A 21,051-nucleotide genomic window follows, 5' to 3' on the forward strand; every position below is an offset into this window, starting at 1 on the left:
ATAAATCTCATTTATCAGTGAAGTCGACACACTGGGCCTCTGCCCCTGAGGGTGATATACTTCCTGCTTCTTCCAGAGCTCAGCTAGCAGCCAGATGGACGCAGCTCAAAAGCAACTGCCAGTGTTATCCTGCCTTTTTTTTTTTCTCCAGTGCATTGTAACACATGATTTGCCATCTAATCCGTCTCTAATCCATCATAATGTATTGGAGCATATAGTATAATACCTATTACATAAAGTCACACTTACCAAATGTTAGAAGCTGGAAATGGAACAAGTGACTGAAGACTGCAGGATCTGGATGGTCTGGCTGAAAAACGCTGATGCTATTTTTTCTGATGTTTGAACCACAGCAGTGCAGTTCAAATTCCACTGTGACTTTGCAACCCTCCTTTTTTTGTTTCTATATAACACCACTGTTTATCATGCTGATGGAGAGCCGGTAGATTTACAGTCCAGACACTCATGCAAGCCATTAGCTCTCCTGCGGAGGTCGATGCCTCATTGAGCACAATAGCCTTCCTGTTTTTGATAAAAAAGGGTGTGTGTGTGGGGGGGGGTCCTACTAATGTTGTATCCTGCAACAACTCAGGAGAAGGGCCGGTCAGAGGAATCTGAAAGTACATCATTCACAGGGACACTTGCGCCTCCTTTTTGTGTTGACCCAGTCGACCTTGTCATACACATTTTCAATCAGAGAACAGACTTTTGTCTTCTTCAGGGTTTTTATTCTTATTTATTGTTGCCTGACACTCAGCATCAAAACGAACAATCCGACTTCTAGTTTCACTGTGCTTTCAGTTTCAGACGTGTTTTCTGGGTGACTTTTATCAAGCTCTCTTTATGCCTGCGTTGGTTCACTCCGGGTACTCTGACATCCACAGTCTGAGGACATGCATGTTGGTTAATTGCTAGACGTAGATGCGAATGCAAATTTGAGTGGTTGTCTGTCTCTGTGACTGTCCTTGCGACAGACTGGTGGCCTGTCCAGGGTGTACCCCGCCTCTCACCTTGGTTTACTGTGACCCTGAATTGGTTGTGCGGAACAACCTGGTTGGATAATTTCAGTGTTTTTTATGGATATTGTTGTCACCCTGCCCGAAAGGTGGGCAGCATGGCCTTTAGGAAGGCTTTTCTACACACCATGGTTGTAATGAGTAGTTATTTGAGTTCCTGTTACCTTCCTATAAAGCAGTCAGGCCTCATCTCGTATAACTCCAGTCCTGTGGGATAGTTTACTCTCTGTAAACCCTAAAGATGGTTTTGTTTAAAAATCCCAGTAGATCAAGTTTCAGTTTCTGAAACATTCAGACCTGGATTTTTATGATGTAGATTTTGTTTCTTGTTTTTTTATAAAAGAGGGGGGGAAAAAGATTTTGTATCTTGAAACAAAACTAAACTAGCTGCTTTTGCTCATACCTCTCCGATCATCCCATTCCAGATTCCTCGAACCAGCTTGCCGTGCTTGCCGTTGGTGACCAGGTAGAGGTCGTAGGAGAACTTTATGGTGCGGGACAGTTTCTTCAGGATGTCTATGCAGAAACCTTTACAGCACAGCTTTGTGTATGGCTCAGTGTGGCCTACGATACTGAAAGGGAACGAGAAAGGAAAAAGAGATCACTCTACAGGCGTGCACATGATGTCTTGGTCCCAACAGATGGATGAACAGCTGGGTGGAACAAAACAATACATACAGACATAGTTAATGACACACAAACAATAGCAGACAGGAAACTCATTGGAGGATTATCTGGGCTGGATGATGGCGTTTTTGTGGGATGGGATGCTAAGGATATGGCGATACGTTGGTAAGGTTTATGGTGAGGAGGGCCGTTGCCTGTGGTTCCATCAGTCAGTCTTTCAAGTTCACCAGTAAAACAAACTGGTTGGAATGAACTGTGTATTAGTTTCTGTTTAAATGCCTTGTGAAAATCCCTGCCACTCTTAGGCTCAGTCACTTCGGTAATGAAGATAAACTTTAATGCGTTTGTCACACAGTGCTGCTCCAACAGCGTAACGACTGCCTCTTTCTGTGTTAGAACAGCATATAAAACGTAGCATTAAGGCTGGCAGGCGGCCACGTTTCTCGCCAATCGTTTCATCTTTTATTATTCAACTACCGCTGCAAAGCTTTTAATGCTGCATTAAAAATGCTATATTGTTCCTTGCAGCCATATCTTCTTCAGACTCATGCATACAACAGTTTGTCCTCTGACCCGGGCTGATTGTCTCTGCTACAGTTTTAATGAAATATACCGGTGTAGTAGCGAGCACAAACCCAGCTGTCTGGGCCACAAAACAGACACAGCATGCCTTCTTAAATATTCTGCTGATCTTCAGACAGAGCAGGCAGCAGAAGCCCAGTGGACAGTTTCAGGCTTTGCATACTAAGTAAAATGGGCTGACGTAAGGTTTGAAATCAATTCTCCCTCTGCTTATCAGCAGGATTATGAGGAACGTGGCGATGAAAATGCCCTTCAGTTTCACACTAAGAAGATGACAGCAGCGATGTGAGCCAGGGAGAAGGACGGGAACACAAAGTCCCGTCTTGTAAAACACTTTGCTGTGATTTGGAGAAAAATGTGTCAGGGAGTCTGCATTCCTCTCTCCCTCCCTGTGCTGCGAACTTGGATCAGAATGTAAATATGAAGGCTTATTTCTGAGCGATTTTATTTACATAAAGCTATTAATTTAATGACTTTTGATTTTCTCCGTAGCGGTCACTGTCTATCACTCACAGGTAGGTTTTGTCCTGTCCAAGTCCAGCCTCAGAGAAAGTTACTCAGACACAGAAACATTGTGCAGTCTGATCCTGACAGTTAAAGCAAAATGTGTGGCGCTTATTTAAAGTTGTACATTTTAGTGATTTGTATTCAGAAGTTTAAGCTGCGTTTGAAGATAAATTATCAAGAATCTCGACTTTAAAGCAGATTATGTTCCTGTTTAAGACACAAATCAAATCAAACGTTCTGAATCTACACTGAAAATGGTGCAATGACACGTAAAGGATCAGGATGCAGTGCAGTGGTGGTGTCGGTGACCAGTGTTGGTCAAGTTACTTGAAAAAAGTAATTAGTTACTGATTACTGATTACTTCTCCAAAAAAGTATACCTGTTTACTGATTACTTATTTCCAAAAGTAATTAGTTACTTAGTTACTTTTCAAAAACATGATACACAACCTGACAACGTAATAAAGCAATAAACCTTTCAGCCCAATGCTATTTTTATGCATAATCCATCATATAAAACTGAATCAAATGGAAAGCCTCTTTTTAAATGATTGGTTTTAATCTTTTATCTTTATGCACATTGCATCAGCAAAAATTAAATTAAATGCAACAGTCTGTGACTGGAAGAAATGTGTTTAACATTTAAACCTATTTCCTACATATTCCAGTATATAAAATAAAATAATGTTTTGTGTTTACACTCTTTCAAATAGATGCAAGTGAAACACAGCAGAAAATAAATAAAATCAAAGATTCAGCAGCTCTGAGACCTGTCGCTCTTAAATCTATTGTCACCTGTTCAGCAGGAGTGGGGCAGGTGGAGGTTTGCCCACAGCGGTCATGTCAGTGGGAGGATCCGGGGGTTTCCCTGTGAATGTCACATTCCCGTGGCAGCGCGCTCGGTGCTCAGATTTGAAGTTGAATTTTTTGCTGTAGAAAGACGTTTTCTTCCAACGCAGAGTGAACACCGCACGCTAATGTTTTCGTCACTTTTAAATATATTTTAAATAAATATAAATACGTCCACGCTTTAAACGCTGCCTGGTCGTACTCTCTCCTGCACTCCATGTTATCCATGTTGATCTGCACACGTCTGCCGCTGCCACAGACGTGTGCAGCGCTTACGTCATTGTCATGAGACACTCTCACAAACAAAACCACGACGGTTTATAGCGCAGTAACGCAGCGTGCTTACGGGGAAGTAACAATAATCTAATCGCTGTTTTTGCAATAGTAATTCCTTACATTACTTATTTCTTGAAGTAAGTCATCAGTTTACACCCATCTCTGTTGGTGACAAAACTGCAAACTGGTTATTACCCATCCACATGACCTGTTATCTTCAGTTTCACTGGACGCTTGGAGGCCTGATCATGCCAGCACTGTTTGCATCCATCCATCCATTTTCTCCCACTTATTCAGAAGAAAATAACACGTAACTTGTGTTGCTAATTTTATTATTTACCTAGACTAACTGCTGCTAAATAAGCTACATAAAATGACCCCAACTGGTGACGTCGTTTTCCACTCAACAGTTTTGTAATCCAGTCGTCTAAATTCCCAATCCGGATCTCTCCTGACGACCTGTTCCGTCCACATTTTTCTGTTTTGTGGGTGTAAATCTGCCTGCCTTTGTTGTGCCCTTATTGATGGAAACACTCAAAAACCAAGTGCTTGCTAAACTAGTGGTGCGAAGATATTAGAAGAAAAAGATGAAGTCAAACTAAAACGAATGAATGTTGAAGGGTTTGCTGATGCCGCTGTGCTCGCTAACAGGATTTTCCTGGATCCTTTATTATTGTGCGTGTTTGATAGTGCTCCTGAAAAAGAGGCATTTGTGAAAAAGTTGCCAACAATTGAGTCACAGTTGTGTGGGTAGGATCTGTTTCTAATTGTTCTGAGTGAAACTGGCCGTATGGGAGATAATTTCAGACAAACTTGATCCATTTTGTGTTATTTGGTGTTGGAGAATGTGGCGTTCTACCATCAAATGATTATTTCCTTCAGTGAGCAATCCCGTATAGTGCATGAGGTGGGCAGTGTGAGATAATGTGGCTGCAAAGTAGTGAGCCATGGGTGCAATGCAGAGAGCACTAATGACACATCACCCCTAACCTCCCCCAGACCTTCAGTCTAATGGACTCTGCACCCACACATCAGGACGGGGAGTCAATGAGACGAAAAGGCGAGGCTGCGAGGAGGAGCAGAGCCACGACAAACAGAAACAAACAAACACTTTAGAGGGAAACGAGGCTGCCACAGTACACCCCGAGTAAACACAGCGCTCCCAACATCCCTCGTCTCACCAGCTGCCAGGGTTCAGGGCTGGGCCTTAAATCAGCTGCCAGTCGCATTAAAATGGGTCTTTGGGAATCATTGCGTGTGTGTGTGTGTGAGAGAGAGACAGAGGTAATTTATTCCTTGTGGACATTCTTGGAATATTGTTTTGATGGTGCTCTATGGATGGTGACAGGCAGCAGTATGTGCCATTTTTTCCCCGTGTGCACGTTCATTTCCATCCGTATCCCCTTCTTGAGAAAATTAAACTCATCACTCTCATTGAGAACCTCTTCAAGTCTTCACCTCTTAAAGGAGCTGTAAATTTGCACCAGGTGATTTTTTTCCTTAAATATTGGGCTAAATTAGATTAGTTTGCAGAGCTTTTGGTGATGCTGAATCTGCTTTTTTGAGGAAACAGGACAAAATATCTGAGGATTTGTGAAGTGAGATAATGGAGAGGAAAGAACAGACAGAAACATGTCCATGCTCGGTTTTTCCCCACACACGGACTTTTACATACAGTATATGTGGAGGTTTAATCGGTTTACTAATGGACTGTCCCCTCACTTATATTTTTAAAAGTTTAACCAGCACCGGCACTTCCTGTCTCGTTTGCATCCTGGTGAGCACATCCTGTGACAGTGTCACTGTCTTTGACTCCACCTGGCAGCAGAACTAACAGAATCCACACCTATGGTGCACAATTATTGTATAGTTGTTGTTTAAATAAAGTGCAGATTATTGTTGTTTTCTGCATTTTAAATGTAATTTTTTACATTAAAAATGTAAATGTCTTTTTTTCTGTAGGGGGATCAGTGGGGATTGGTGGAAACTAATAGTAAAGATAGAGAGAGGAGAAACACGGCAGCAGTTTTCCAGCTGAAATTGATTTGGGGGATGATGAAACACAGCGGTTTTAGGTGTAGGTGATCTTTAAACAGCCTGATACACCCATTCATGAACCAGGCTGCCTGTCATGTGTACACATGGATTTGCTGACCATTCCGCTGGAACTGTAACACTTCCAACATATAAGTCGGACAGCTGCAGCTGAGTCAGGAACCCTCACTAAGTGCACATCGATCCGCTTCTAACATCTTTATTTTCCCGTGTCCCGCCCAAAAAATCTGTTTTTGAAGCACTGATTGGTTAATAGACACTTTATGAACCTTTAATAAAGAGAATAAATGGTAAATGGCCTGTATTTATATAGCGCTTTACTAGTCCCTAAGGACCCCAAAGCGCTTTACACAACCTGACACACACACATTCACACACTGGTGATGGCAGCTACATTGTAGCCACAGCCACCCTGGGGTGCACTGACAGAGGCGAGGCTGCCGGACACTGGCGCCACCGGGCCCTCTGACCACCACCAGTAGGCGGTAGGTGAGGTGTCTTGCCCAAGGACACAACGACTGAATAACAGAGTATAGTTTGATACAGTTTATCACCTGCTGAAGGTGCAGAAGCAGCAAAGCAAACTTTGAAAAAAACGCTTGTACTTTTAAGGAGCTTGGAAAGAAAGCGACTGGACCTTTTACCTCTCATCTGACAAGTTTCTTCTTCACTCTTATTTTTAATTCCTTTACGTCTGTACCTCAAGTTATTTTGCCTTTACTGAAATGTCTTTTAGGCTTATTGGACAGTACTTTGAAATAGCCTTTCACTTTATGAATACACCTGCATTACCCTCCCCAAAAATTCGATTATGGTTGGGGTTCCCTGTGGAGTGAGCGAGCTCTAATCTGTTTTATATCACTGAATAGATAAAGGTGCTTTATGGACTCGTGGGCCACAAAGAGGAAACAAACAGAAAATCACGTATTGAGATGCAGCGATGAAACAAGCCTTCCGCTTTTTAGAGTTCATTAAGTTGTAGAAAAACAAACGTGATTGTCATTTAATATCCTAAATTTGGCGTTTTTGGAGCTTTTTTTTAATGAAGGTGGAGGATTAAGGAAGCAGGTCAGGTTTCCTGGTGGTCTTTGGGGGTTTTTACCTTTCAGTAAGACATCTCAACAACCTCATGGGGCAGCTCTGTTCATGACAAGGACTCCTACTGTGACTGAGCAGTGAGCTGGTAAACACACTGTATATATGAGGGAGTGCTGAGACTACACTATCCTCTGAGACCATCAATGTGTAAATTTACTTAGTGCAACTTTCTAGTACTGCGTATAGATCGTTTGGCTCTCAGGCTCCGGGAGCGCATCTGCTGCTGCACTCAGTCTCAGCTTTAATGAAATCATCTTATCATCTAACTCCCATCGAATGCAGCTAATGTGTGATGACATTATCTTCTCAGGTCAATACTACCCTTCACCAGGGCATTAACTCTGAATTAGTCTTTGCCAGAGTGCTTTGAGGTAGAACCAGCTCCCTGCTGTTCAAAGACAGCGAGGAAGCGAGATTTTTCTGATCCGACAGGAGAACGTGCGCGACTCAAAAGGAAGAGCTCGTGGTAACTGCTGCGAGCTGCTTTAGCCAAGTCCAAGCCGGACGCCGGTGTCTGTTTGTCAGGCCTCTCTGAGGACGCGTGAGTGAATCACACAGATGGTCTGCTTGGCAAGCTGCGTGCATGGCCCAGGGGTTGAGGGATTGAAACGGAGAATCTGCATGACCAGTGGCTTCTCATTTAGAAAGCACTGACATGGGTCTGAGTTGTAATCATGTTTAGTGCTGAAGGGGAATTTGGAACTGTTGTGGAGATTCAGATAAAGAAAGATGGTGCTTTCAAGAGGCTGAGGGGGAAATTGGCCGACCACTATCGGGAGTGCATATTAAAATGTGTGTAACCTGCAAGTTCTAAAAGTGTTTTCTCATACAGAGAAGTGTATGAAAATAAGTTAACTCCAGTTGGTCAGTATTTTACACAGATGTAGATTTTCTGTTTGAGGGGTTAGAGATTATACACACAATACAATACAATACAATACATGTGTGTCAGAGATGACCGAACAATACAATCAGCTGAGGATATCTGTGGAGAAGCAGCTCTCCTCCACAATCCTCCACAATCTCAGACTGCAGGTGCTGACTGTAGTCCTCGCTCTGCTCTGCAGCCTCGATGTTTAATTGCATTATGGATTTATTCTTCTAGGATAGGCGGGAACGTCTCAGATCAGTCTAACTCTAGACTTATTTATTCCAAATAAATCCTTTCCACGTATAAATATATTCCTGCATAGTTTTGTAGCTGAAGTGGACATCTGATAGTTTAGGTCAGGGATGATGAACTCCAGGCCTCGAGGGCCAGTGTCCTGCAGGTTTTAGATCTCACCTAAATCAAATGATTAGTTCATTACCAGGCCTGTAGAGAACTTCAAGACACATTGAAGAGGTCATTTAGCCATTTAAATCAGCTGTGATGGATAAAAGACACATCACACGTCACAATGATGGCTACATTGTTGCCATTCCCTTTCCAAATACTCCATGAATATAAGCACATGCTGCTTTGCTCTGTCTTTTGTTAGTGTTGCAAAGGGATTACTTTTGAATTGGCAGAACAGGCAATCTGAAGACATCACTCAGGTGGCCACTCTCACCAGTCTCTGACAATTCAGACTAAATGAATGATAAATAAAACCTATAGATGAAGCCCTCAGTGCGTCTGTACTCAAGGATCACCCTTCATTGGCCGATGCTCCTTCGACTGCCCAAAGTGCCGGATGCTTCGTTGGACCCCTCTTTGCCTCCGTCTTCTTTTTCCTTGGATTTTTGTTCGGCTCTGTGAAAACGTTTCATTGTTTGACAAGAGGAATTACGCTCTTTCTGTACTGGCAGGATGATTTGGTCAGCATGAGCGATTAAGCACTCCAGCGCTTCATAACACTGAAGGGACGTGATCTTCATCTTCCATCCCCTTCATGTCGTTAACGCCATTGTCAGTAATGGATAATAGCCTGTGCTTCTCCCCCCCCCACTAATGAACACCAATATCAGTCTCTAGGTGTTCGGGATTGATGACATGGCCTAATCGTCCCATCTAATTGATACCCCTCCATGCAGCGCGTACATTTCCCTGATTGGGTCACAGAGTGATCTCCAGGATATTGCACTCTGGCCAAGCAGCCTAATGAGCATCTCACCATTGAGTGATAAGAAGTCATGCATGCGCTAATGGCAGAGGAAGAGCCTCTTAATCTCACACCTAATGGCACTCTCAAGTTAGTCACAGAATCAATTAAAATGGGCACGTTAACATGTGAGTGTGCATGTGGGACTGTGCGGTAAAGTGGGTTCACATAAGACGTGTGTGTGGCTGAGATGATCAACACATGTTGAAATGACCTGACCAGCTCTTGCCGTATATTCAGGGAGACCAAATGGCACCTGAAGATAAAGACACAACAGCAGCTGCCTAGCAAATTGATAACAAACCAACAGCATGTTTAAAAAGTATGTTAGCGCTTTGAGTTGAAACCCTCATGTAAGAACCGGTCCATTTATCTCTTTCTAGTAATAAACATGTGGAGTCACCGATGACTTCTACACAAGATCAAAGTTAACGAGCTCAAATCTGTACAATGGAATGAAAATATAAACCTTGTCTTGGACTTTATTTTAGACGTTTTCACCTTCATCCTGCCAACATATTTAACATACATGGAGTAGAATAATTTACTGTAAGAATCAAAGTTGCCCAAAATTGTAGGTGGAATTGCCCATAAAGAAACAGAAAACATTTAATATACAGCACTGTGCAAAGGTTTTAGGCTGGTGTGAAAAAATGCTGTAAACAAAGAAAGTTTTCAGAAGTGTAAATGATCGTTTATTGGCCCCAAATGTTTTCTGCAGCAGGACAACGACCCCGACCGTACAGCCAAAGTCATTAAGAACTATCTACAGCATAAAGAAGAACAAGTAGTACTGGAAGTGATGGTACGGCCCCCACAGAGCCCTGATCTCAACATCATCGAGTGTGTCAGGATTACATGACATCCACAGAAGATCTGTGGTTAGTTCTCCAAGATGTCTGGAACAAGCTACCAGCCGAGTTCCTTCAAAAACCGTGTGCAAGTTCACCTAGAAGAAGGCAAAGGGTGGTCACAGCAAACATTTCTCTTTTGTTCATTCGCTGCATTTTGTTGATTGATGAAAATAAATGATTAACACTTTGTTTACAGCATTTTTTCCTCACCTGCATAAATCTTTTGCACAGTGCTGTCTGTGGCATCGTTAGAAGGACGCCGATTGGAAAAAAAATAAAATCGGGAAGATAAATAGAAAAATCTGTAAAGTATGATATTGTTCTCTGCACAGACCCCAGTCGACGGGGTGACGACTAAAGTACAGATTGACTTCAGCTAATTAAAATGTATTTCACATGTAACTTTGCCATAAGGCCAAGGTTAAACTTGGCTGTTAGCTTAATGCGCTCTGCAAGCTGTTGTCCGAACTCGTACTCTGTTGGTCAGCGATATTCTTATTACAAACTCCATTCCCCATCTGCTACATTAGCCTCCTGTCCCAGTGGTTACACCCTGTAGTGTTTGGAGTAATTGGCTTGCAAAACAACTGAATGTGAAATGTGTAATTAATCAACTTATGATATGTGATGCTATTCATCTAATTTTCAGCTTTTAACTCCACCCTGCGAGCGTTAATTAGGATAGCACTGAAAATGCAACATCTGTCTCGTCAGCAGGCAAAATGAAAGATTTAATAGGAATCTTTGGAGTCACTTCACTTACGTCTCGGTCTTATTGGACTGTCGTCGGCAGGGCACGGTGTTGCTAACGCAGGTACCAGTCACGGGGTCCACTGCCTCCACAATGACAAAGGGCCGCTCCTCCAGCGTGGCCACTGTGAGGTGCCTGTAATCTGACACGGGCTCTAAGTAGCTGCCAAACCGCGGCCAGACGGGGTATCTCATCTGCAGGATCCCCATTTCATAGGTGCCCACCTGAAGGTACAGAGAGAGGAGGGGGGTGGATTAATGCGAAGCAGTGAAAAATCCCTGCACCAAACTCCAGATGGCTTCTGTGGTTCTGATTTGTTACAGCAGCGAGGCACAGAAATAAACATGGATTTGGGGGAACAGCCACATAAATAAACTCCAGAGGATCCTGGAAATCTGTTTAGCCGAGCCACAAAACTACATAAAAATAATTGTATAATATTGAGAAAATAAGCCCCTCATGCATCTGTGAGGACAGAAGTGCGTAACCCCGTCTATCTCAGTCTCCACTCTTAATACACTTGTCCTCAATCCTCTAACTGTATGTGCTGTTTTGACATGTTGCGATTTGAGCGTCTGGTCCCGGCGCAGAGAGCAGAGTTTTAGTTCCTGGACAGTTTAGAGGAAATTGATTTTTTTGTCACTGGGGATGTAGAGAGCACAATTATACATCTAATGCAATGAAAGCAATTCCACCCCCGCTTTATTACCAGGGAGCTAATTTTAATTGGATGTTGTGGGGAAATGAGCATTCACGAGCAAGCTGAATACATAATAAAGATCAGAAATTAAACATTTCAGTCTCACTTATTTAAAGAAGCCGTGACCTGTTCAGCTCCACTGATTGGCCCTTCTGACTCACCCTCCTTTAATCAGCCTCACAAATAAGGAGTGAATGTTGCATTGGACACGTCAGATTGATTTTTAAATGCTGTTTTTCGTGCCACAGTGTAGTAAATGAATGGCAAACAGACTTTCACAGTTTCACAGGTACAAGCAGCTGCAGTTAGTTTACTCCCAGAGAAGCATGACCTCTCTGAGGGTTGGACCAGAAACCCAAATGTAAACAGGCGCTACTTTAAAACATTTTAAACATCCATCCATTTTTCCTCTCTCCCTCCCAGCTGTCATTGGACCAGAGTACACCCCGTTGCCAGTGTAGAGGATCAGCAGCGGTGAAATATTTCCGTTTCACTCTGGCAATATGAAAACATGAAGAGCGAGTCAAGTCCAGAAACACCAGCTTTCAATCCAGAGCACGTTCTACGTCTGCTAAATTGTAGTGTGGCTCCCTGTCTCGTTTGCAACAGTTTTGGCTAAAACCTTTGAAGAATATTCTATCTTAGCGTCAAACAGAAAACAACAACGACATTAATCTGCCCTCTCGCTCATTTGAACAGGGATTGCTGCAGATTCACAGAGAAGATGGCAGCGCAGACAAATCTGGTAACAAACTCGGCACCAGTGCGGAGTCATCTGGCAAACTCCAGCATTGCAAACACATGCAGGTCCTGGTAGATTTGGCAACAAATGATGTTCAGAAGCAGAGACAAAGTCATACACAAAACTGAACATGGTCATTAAGATTTGTTCTGAAAGTGCTACATGCAACCTTTCCCAGTGTTTGAGCAGATTGACTTTGAAAATGAGACCTTTCCCAACGTTCTTGCTTCGGTGAAAATCCAAAGTGAGCAACAATAAATTACCGGGAGGTAGAAATGGAGTCCATTACTCACTAATTAAACGAATGACCGCCTCCCAGCACAACACAGACTCCAGCACAAATGCTACAAGCAGGTCAAAATGAAAACTGATGTGGCTTCAGGTTAATGGCTAATGACGTTGTTAGCAGGCAAGTGAGCTAAGGTTAGTGAAACTCAGCAACGCCCAATGCTAGCCAGTGCTAGGCGTGCAAATCCATCTCCTGTTGCAAAACACTGACTTGTGTGGATGTGGTCGGCTAACCAGACAGACCAGAGTCATCATCCAGCCCTCACAGACCCTGGTCTGGATGATCACATCTCAAATACAAAGGACCAAGTGAAAGAAAATGACCACCAAGACGAGTTTTGATCTGTTTAAACAAAGCAGCGGCTTTGAGGGATGTTTCTTTGTCGCAGTGAATGATTTTCCTGCCCCCTTATGACTCAGTTACTCTAGACCAGGGGTGTCCAACTCCAGGCCTCAAGGGCCGGTGTCCTGCAGGTTTTAGATCTCACCCTGGGTCAACACACCTGAATCACATGATTAGTTCATTACCTGGCTCTGGAGAACTTCAAGAGATGTTGAGGAGATAATTTAACCATTTAAGTCAGCTGTGATGGATCAAGGAAACGTCTAAAACCTGCAGGACACCGGCCCTCGGGGCCAGGAGTTGGACACCCCCTGCCCTAGACCAATGGCACAAAACAGGACAAATCACATTTGGCCTCTGATAGCGATCTGACTCGAACCTGCAGTCACATTCAGAGACGTTGGCACATGTTTGCAAATTGTTGCTCAATTTGCAGATACTTGACAGTCAGTCTGATCCAGTCTGCACCATGAACACAATCCATCTGCGTTGCGTCTCCTTGCGACATGAAACTCGACTCAACTTTTTGTGGTTCTTACATAAAAGCATTTCTCAGTTAAATCGCAGTCCTTCAGGAGTTATGTCACTATTTGTGGAGGAGTTATTGAATTTCTGGACTCTTTGGCACTTTATGTAACTGCCAACTTAATATCATTTAATAATCCAACTAACCGCAGATTGACTCCGTGTTATTGCTTCGAAGACGGCAGCTGACTGCGAACAGTCGCAGACCCGATCACCGTCTTTAAAGCACCCGTTTCAAAGGCAGCGAGACTGTAAAATTATTGCACGTGGTCGCAATTATTTTGTATTTCTGCCAGTTTAAAACAGTAAACCTAATACTTGAGTGTAGGTCAAAGTAGCAATGTATCTCAGTTTTCTCCATCTACATCAATCACCTAGACACATTTTTAAAATAGTCGGCGCCTTTTTGTTTCGTGTAGATGAAACGATTCCACTTGAGTTTTACTTCTGGCAGTGAGGTATTTGGGACAAATGTGAGCTTATTGATATTTAAACAAAATTCTTTCTAGTTCACTTGACTGTGCTTCTGTAAATGTCATCAACTTCCTGGAGAGCTAAAAAAAAAAGCGCCAGTCTGAACACAATGTTTTTCCTCCCACATAATCTCTGCTGTTTATGCAGGAAGGGGGGCAATCCTATCTCATCATGCCAGTCAGTAAAGCCTGTCACAGTGAAATGGAAAAAAACTGAACGTCGACAGAAAAGTGCAAATATCTCAGGTCTCCCTGGACCTCAGTTATTCTTCTTTCCTGCCAGTCATATCGATCAGTCCACTGTTATAGTATCATCCCACTCTTGGGCATTTAGTCACTCAGAATTTCAATTTACAAGAGAACGTACTGAGATGAGTGAAACAAAAAAAGAAACTCTTTTGCCTGTGGCTGCTTAGACTGTGAAATCTTCATTGTTCATTCATCTGAGACATCAGTAAAAAGACGTTTGTGTTTCACGCAGCACCTAAGCAAGAATAAGGAATGGGAAACTTAATTTATAGCAAACACTGTCATGAGAGTTTTAATTCTATTATTAATTGTCTGGAAAGAGAACTGGTTGTTTATATCACAGAAAATCAGTCGGGAAAGTGCAACTGGACCCATCTTTCCAGTTAAATCCTTTTCAGTGGTGAGGTTCTACTTTCAGGGTTTGTAAGTGTTGCATGCAGCTAAAAAATAGCAAATAACGGCAATGACAGGAACACTTCTCGTCATTCTCAGGACCCTTTTCTTTCCGTCTCCACTGTCTTTTGTCATGCTCTCTCTCTCTCACTCACTCTCTTGCTCTTTCCAAATGACTTTGAGTTGTACATCTGTGGAAACAGCTGAACAATGACTCTTGGCAAGTTCCATATTAGGCCTGGCTGATAAGAGCGTTGTAGTGATGTAGGTTTTTTTTTTAATAAGTTAAAAAATATGAGGCGTGTAATGCCAGGCAGCAGCCTAAAAACTGTGAGGCTGCTTGTACAGAGATGATGTATGAATGTAACAGGCCGGCTGCCTCTGCATGTGTACAATACAAAGGCTGGTAAAAAGGAAATCAAAAGGTGGAATTGATTTTCAGCTTTCAGAGAATAGAGGCAACAGAAAGTGGAGCACACGAAATGGATTGCCTCACACTTCTTAGACAAAATTTTGTGAAATGAGTGCAGTGTTGTTCTTCCAGGGAACGGGAGAAATGTATTTTTCCTCCCCAGAAAGGTTTATGTAAAGGTCAGCACGCCGGGAATGAGGAGTGGGGTGATTGGGAGGACACATGTAAGTCTGTCGCCCACATTTCATATTTTACGTGAAAGTGTTTCTGAGTCAATACGACTAACGTCTTATGCTAAACTCAGCTGAGCTGCTTGTCACATGACCTATCCAGTTCCTGTTAACATCAGTGAATTCAATTTAGATTCAGTCTTCTATTGTTAGCATTGTGTTTACATATTAGAGGAGACAGAGTTACACTTCCAGGAAGTTTTCGGTTGGTTGTTACTTTAAAAAAAAAAGAAAAGAAAAGAGCATGGAACGATTTGGAAAAAGTAGTCTGACACCGCGATGTGACTAAAATTATTGCAGCTGTGTGCTGTGAACTTGTGATCTCATTTTCTCGTTGCTATGCAGACGGGGCACCAGGTCTAGCTGCTAACTTCAAAGTGACTTTGGTCCATCAAGACGGGAATAAATAGGCAATAAAATGGAGTCTGTTTGCTATGAGTCTGCTGTCAGTTTGTGATTGAATTGGGTCACGTCGACAGTTACTTGCAATCTGTTTGTGAGATGGAGATCAACTGTGATAAAACCTAAAAACATCACAAGTCCGTTGCCTTCTACACAGACAGAAATGGACATTAAACATAAAGTCATTAGCTGCTTGCATCGCCACAAACTCGTAGTTCTGAAACAGAAATTCCTCCACAAATCTTGATCCTGTTGCTGCAACTTTACATAGGTGTCAGCAATCTTGGTTTTATACAGGAGTATAATCAGAATACAACCAGTTGGCAACCAGTTGAGTCGTCTTTGGCAAAGATGAATTGTGTTCATCAGCATAGACTGAGCCCGACTGATTGCATTGTGTTGCCAATTTGAATGCGTGTATAAATTTGACAGCATTATTTGCAAACCTTCACCTTAAAAATTGGAGTCAGGTCAGAGTTGTACCGCAATTGTTTGGAGACAAGTTGCCTAGTTGGAGGCAACCTGTGCAACTGCCTACAGTCAGAAGTTGTTTCCTAGAGATTGAGGGTGTTGCATGCTTGTGCGTTCAACCTGTGCATGACCGATTGCACAGAAACTTGCAGCTTGTTCTTCTTCTTCTTGTTTTTCGATTGCAAACAAATTCAATGAAAACACGGAGCAACTCCCCCCCCCCTCCCTCTAGTTTCAAGGAGGTTGCTGTCCTATTTTCTAGTGTGACTGAGCCATAATGAATAATGCACCAGGACAAGATACCAAAGGAAAGACTTGTCTGTTCAGAAAGAAATGGCATATAAAGAAAATAAGATAGAGACACAAAAATATCTTTTAGTGATCGTTTTTTTAAAAAACTGTTTCCAATGGTGATTAAAGATGATATACCAGATAATCTCCAGATCTAGTTTTTAAATGTGCTTTTTCTTAAATATTCATATATATTTTGAATGTGCACAATCCACAGTTAGTTGCGCTGGAGGTACATCAGCTGATCTCAATAGCAGACCAGATCAGCGTCCAGTCGGCTGATCTCACAGGCTGTCCTGTTTAGGCTGCTCTAACTTCCCTACAGTTGGTTTGTGCTTGCAAGCCACTTTGTAACCCACTTACAACCCGGCAGCTCCTTCCATGTGTTGCCTCACTTAATCAGTGCCGTGTCTGCTGTTCTGTGCTGGGTTTGTTTGATGGAAATATGAAGCTATCCCACCAATTATTAAATTTTTCTTTCGACTATACTGATCCAGACCAAAACAGTTTTAGGTCTCTACACTCTAGAAGCTTTACTTCTACTAGAGTCATCACAGAATTTTATTCAACCGTAATGATTTTAAATTATTTTCTGATTGTTTTTTTTACAGTTGATTAATTGGAATTGATTGACTGTTAACATTTGATTGTCTCATGTACACAAAAGTCATTTAGACAACAGTCAAAAGTCAATAGTGTTTGGTGTAGTGTTGAATGATGCACAAAACTGCTTCAGTCTCCTTCCATATCCACAAATTGTTTGTTTACGTTGCAGCTTCCCATTTTCTCACAGTCCCAATAACATATTGGAAGTTACAGGAAGTAACATCTTAAAACATTAAAATCACATAATTAGCTTTGAACTGCTGGTGTCTCTTCATTTTGTGCATAATGTGAAATTAAGCACTTTCTGTTGAACCTGATGAGGAAGTGAACTCCCTCCAGTCTAGTGTTACATCAGATTCACCCTCTGGTTTAATGAATGTTTCGATCTCAATGAGGCAGCTTGCTGAAGCAAAGTTTCCCGAGTGTGTGGGTTTTACTTTAATATCCTTCGAAGAAGTGTAGGGTGGGATCAGTGGGGGAGGGGTGTGAATGTGCTGCGTGTGATTAGGAGGCGATCCTTCATTATTTCATTGGTATCAGTGGAGCTTTGATTCCGCTAACTAGTCTATACAAAGAGCCCGGCGATGTATGAAATCACTCCGCTGTTAGCATGCAGAGAAAGACATCAGTGTCCTGTGAGCTCAACTGTTAGTTTATCCACTCAGAAATAATCAGACACACATTTAAAAAGCCATTTGGTGTGAAGTCGAGCAGCTGCCGTCATCCTACCTTGTCCCACTGTCGCTCTCTGTCCAGAGTGATGATTATCATGGCTGGATTCACCAGGTAACCATGAGTGTTGAAGGAGAAGTCATTGTGTTCCCATGTTACATTCAACATGTGCCTGAAACAGAAACCCCAGAACAAGATGATCAGTGAGTTGAACTTGTAATATGTTTGTGCAGTTGTAACATTTTTTTACAGCATTTAAACATGTATGTGTGTAACAATATAACAAGATGTAAAAATAAAATTGCTACAGAAGCCGTGTTTTTAAATCACATCTTAAAACATATTTACCTTGGCTTTCAGCACAGCAGGACTTGTTGATGTCTCTTAATATGTTTCTTATTAATTACATTATTTTTATTTTTAAGATATTCTATATGTAATTTAAACTGTTTTCTCTTTGTTTTATATTTGTAGCACTTTGGCCAACGTTGTTGGATGTAAAGTGCGTTATAAATAAAGATGCTATCATGTATATATCTATCCACTTAGCACTTTTAATTCTTATTCTTATTTTTATATTTTTATGACAGTATGTTTGCACTGAAGCACCGCAGCAATTTCCTAATGTTGTAAACCTGCTCAACATCTGGCAATAAACCCTTTCTGATTCTGATTCTGATTCTAAAAAAGTGAATTCGCATGTGGTGCCAACTAACTGCCACCTTATAACCACAACTGTGCAGCAGTCGAACAGTTCCCAGTGGATCCACAGTTTTTGAGATGTCTTCCAACGCTACAGCGACCCAGACTAAGTGTCGCTCTTGGTGAAGAACTTACTCTGCAAGACCAAAGTAAATGTTATTAACTGGCTGAAGACCAAGGTACATGCTAATGGATAAAACTCAAATGAGAATTTGCAGGATCCTGAGAGATTTGTTAAAGAGGAATGGGCTGACATTGTTCAGGAGGCACATGTGACAGTTGCTGAAAACTATAATACTTGGCAAAAAAGTCAACTGGGTGGTGTTAATTTTCACCCTGATACTTTTTTTTTTACCCCGTCAGGTGTAGAAGGGTGGTTAAACGTAAACATGCTACAAGACTGAAAGAGTTTGAATTCTTTGATTTAACAAATCATCTGACCTGAGAGGCAGGGATAAAATAATGTTTGACATCTGTTGCTTGCCAAGATAATTGCCAATAATTTTACTGCTGATTGACTCAGTGATTAATAAACCAGTTATTTTAGTCCTAACTCTCAGGTGTAGGAGGAGCTTACATGTACTTTTTGGGATTATTAAACCCTTTGAATGGGTAATCTGAGAACGCCAGCGACAATGGTTCCCTGCTCCTTCGGCTTCCACATCCTCTGTCACATTAGACCTGTGGTGCTGCTTTCTCACACTCCAGCAGAGGTGACGAAGGCCCGCTGAGAGGAGAACAGGTCTATGCGAAAAGCCTCTTTAATCTGGTATCGTGCAATAATCTCATTAACAGGTGAGCCGACTCATTATCAAAAGCCTGTTTCCAACTCCAGCGATGTGTGGAGGAATCTGGGAGGAGAGGCCGTCGTTCGTGTTTGATCTGGCTGGAAACACGAGGTGACAGAAGTGCTTTGTTCTCTCTCTCGCCGACCTTCACGTTACTGCCGCTATTCAAATCATGCCTGCTGGGTTTAGCGAGTTTAAACGGACGGGTTTGTACATTATCAAAGCCTGTTCTCAATTTTCCGCTCTTTTATGGACGGTTTGGGTTTACAAAAGGAAAAGTTGTCCCCCCCCAAGGCTCTGAAGACTCTGTAAGATAAACGACTTCTGACACGAGAGGGAGAGAGTGATGTTTCATAATGCAAGGCGAGTGTCTGGTGACGCTTGTGTCCCGTTCGGTGCCCCATGGTGACCATCTAAACCTGCACATATAAACATTTACACGCAAAACGCCCTCAGTCTCCCTGATTGACCTTGGCTTACATGAGCCAAAAGCTGTTGCTGGGGCAGTTTTTTCCTAGCGCTACCCTTTTGCTGATTAAAACATTTTCCCAATAAAATAGGATTTCCTGTGTGCTCAACGGCACAGATGGTGTCAGATTACTCTTTTGGTGATGCGAAACCACGCCCCTTACCCGTCGTTACCAACACCCTGCCCGCCAACTAAATTACCCTGCGGCCTCCAGGAGATACAGCAGAGCGCTCAGTGCTGGAGAGACGAGGAGATAGATGGCAGCGGGGCAGAGGACACAGTTTGGGAGAGTGACAGTCGCCATAAAATGTGCTCCACAGCATCAAACAGATGGGCAATCATGAATAAATAAGTGGTTGTTGACCTCAATCTTGCCATGTCCCACAGATGTAAGACGGAGCCATTACCGTTCTTATCTTTGATATATCAAAAATGAAAGAATACTCACTGTGTGATCTCTGACCACCAGGGAGCAATTTAACCTAATTTATTATAATAACTCCAAATATTGACTTCTCTGTGAAATATCGTCACTGCTTCGAATCAGTGGCAGAGCTCAACTCCACCCAAAATAAATACAGAAATAAGTAAAAAATATAGACATAGGAAGAGTGAGCAAGCAGGTTTTTTTCTATCTGCAACATAAAAATGATAAAATGGTATAAAAGACGATAAATGTCGGTGTGTTAAAGTGTTAATTTGTTTGTCCTGAAGACGTCTCGCGGTTGTTTGAGCTCCTCTTGTGCAGCTGCTGTAACAGCTGGTACATTTTTGAGTGCGTTTCCAAAACTCTGGGGTTCAATTTAAATTTAAAGCGCTGTCCTTAGAGTCTAGTGTCCAATTAAACACGACAAGCTAGACATTATAAAGTACAGAGTTCATATCTCATGCTCACAATCAGCTCCATTAACGTCAAACTGCGGCACTCGCAGCATTTACGAGGACTGGCCCGGTAACCAGTTTTTCCCAGTGGAGAAACTCGTGTTCAGCGTTTATCTGCCAGCAAGTTTAAACAATAACCACTCTGAGTTTTATGAAACTTGGTAGAGAGGGGAAGCACGGGCAAGCTCGACTCTGGCACCTCTGTGTGCACCTTTAGTTGCTAAATGTGAGATACAGTCATAAAAGAGACGTTTCATAGGTCTCTCTGCAGTCCACCCCTGCATTCAGTAGCTTGTAGAACCACCACGTGAACAATGCGAGGCTCTGCGTCTCTCTAGAATCTGCTATTTAGTGGTTTTTATGTACTTTTGAATTCTATTCTATTCTACTGAGCAGCAATAACTGGACGTTGTAACATTGTAACGTTGTAACGTCCACTTTAATCTGCAACATAGTTTCAGTTCATTGAGGCCTTTGCAGCCATTCATTTATTCACAGCTGTCTCAGCACTTCAGTCAGATGCAGGTGGGGACTCTGACTGGGACTTTCTTCAATCTTTCCTTTTTCAGCCATTCTGTTGGAGACAGATGGTCTCACGATTGATTCTAGAATATTTTAGTATCCAGAAGACTTTATGGCTTGATGACTGCACAGGCGCCCACGTCCTGTAGCTCCAAAATGAGCCCAAAACATCAGGTCTCCACCACCATGCTG

The 21,051-nt window shown here is 42.3% G+C and overlaps 1 protein-coding gene across 2 annotated transcripts in view; it reads right to left on the minus strand.

The window, feature by feature from the left end:
* grin2ca (glutamate receptor, ionotropic, N-methyl D-aspartate 2Ca) overlaps positions 1-21,051 on the minus strand; it is a 70,289-nt gene that overhangs the window by 12,349 nt on the left and 36,889 nt on the right. For both annotated transcript variants that reach the window (XM_005739931.1, XM_005739932.1), the window contains exons 4-6: positions 17,554-17,668; positions 10,712-10,923; positions 1,420-1,588 (exon numbers count right to left, since the gene is read on the minus strand). In XM_005739931.1, the coding sequence (XP_005739988.1) occupies positions 1,420-1,588; positions 10,712-10,923; positions 17,554-17,668 (496 nt within the window). The remainder of the gene's footprint in view (positions 1-1,419; positions 1,589-10,711; positions 10,924-17,553; positions 17,669-21,051) is intronic.

This window comes from Pundamilia nyererei, unplaced genomic scaffold, assembly GCF_000239375.1.
Source record: "Pundamilia nyererei isolate P.nyererei 1_Seehausen unplaced genomic scaffold, PunNye1.0 scaffold00095, whole genome shotgun sequence".
In the NCBI taxonomy this organism is placed as follows: Eukaryota; Metazoa; Chordata; class Actinopteri; order Cichliformes; family Cichlidae; genus Pundamilia; species Pundamilia nyererei.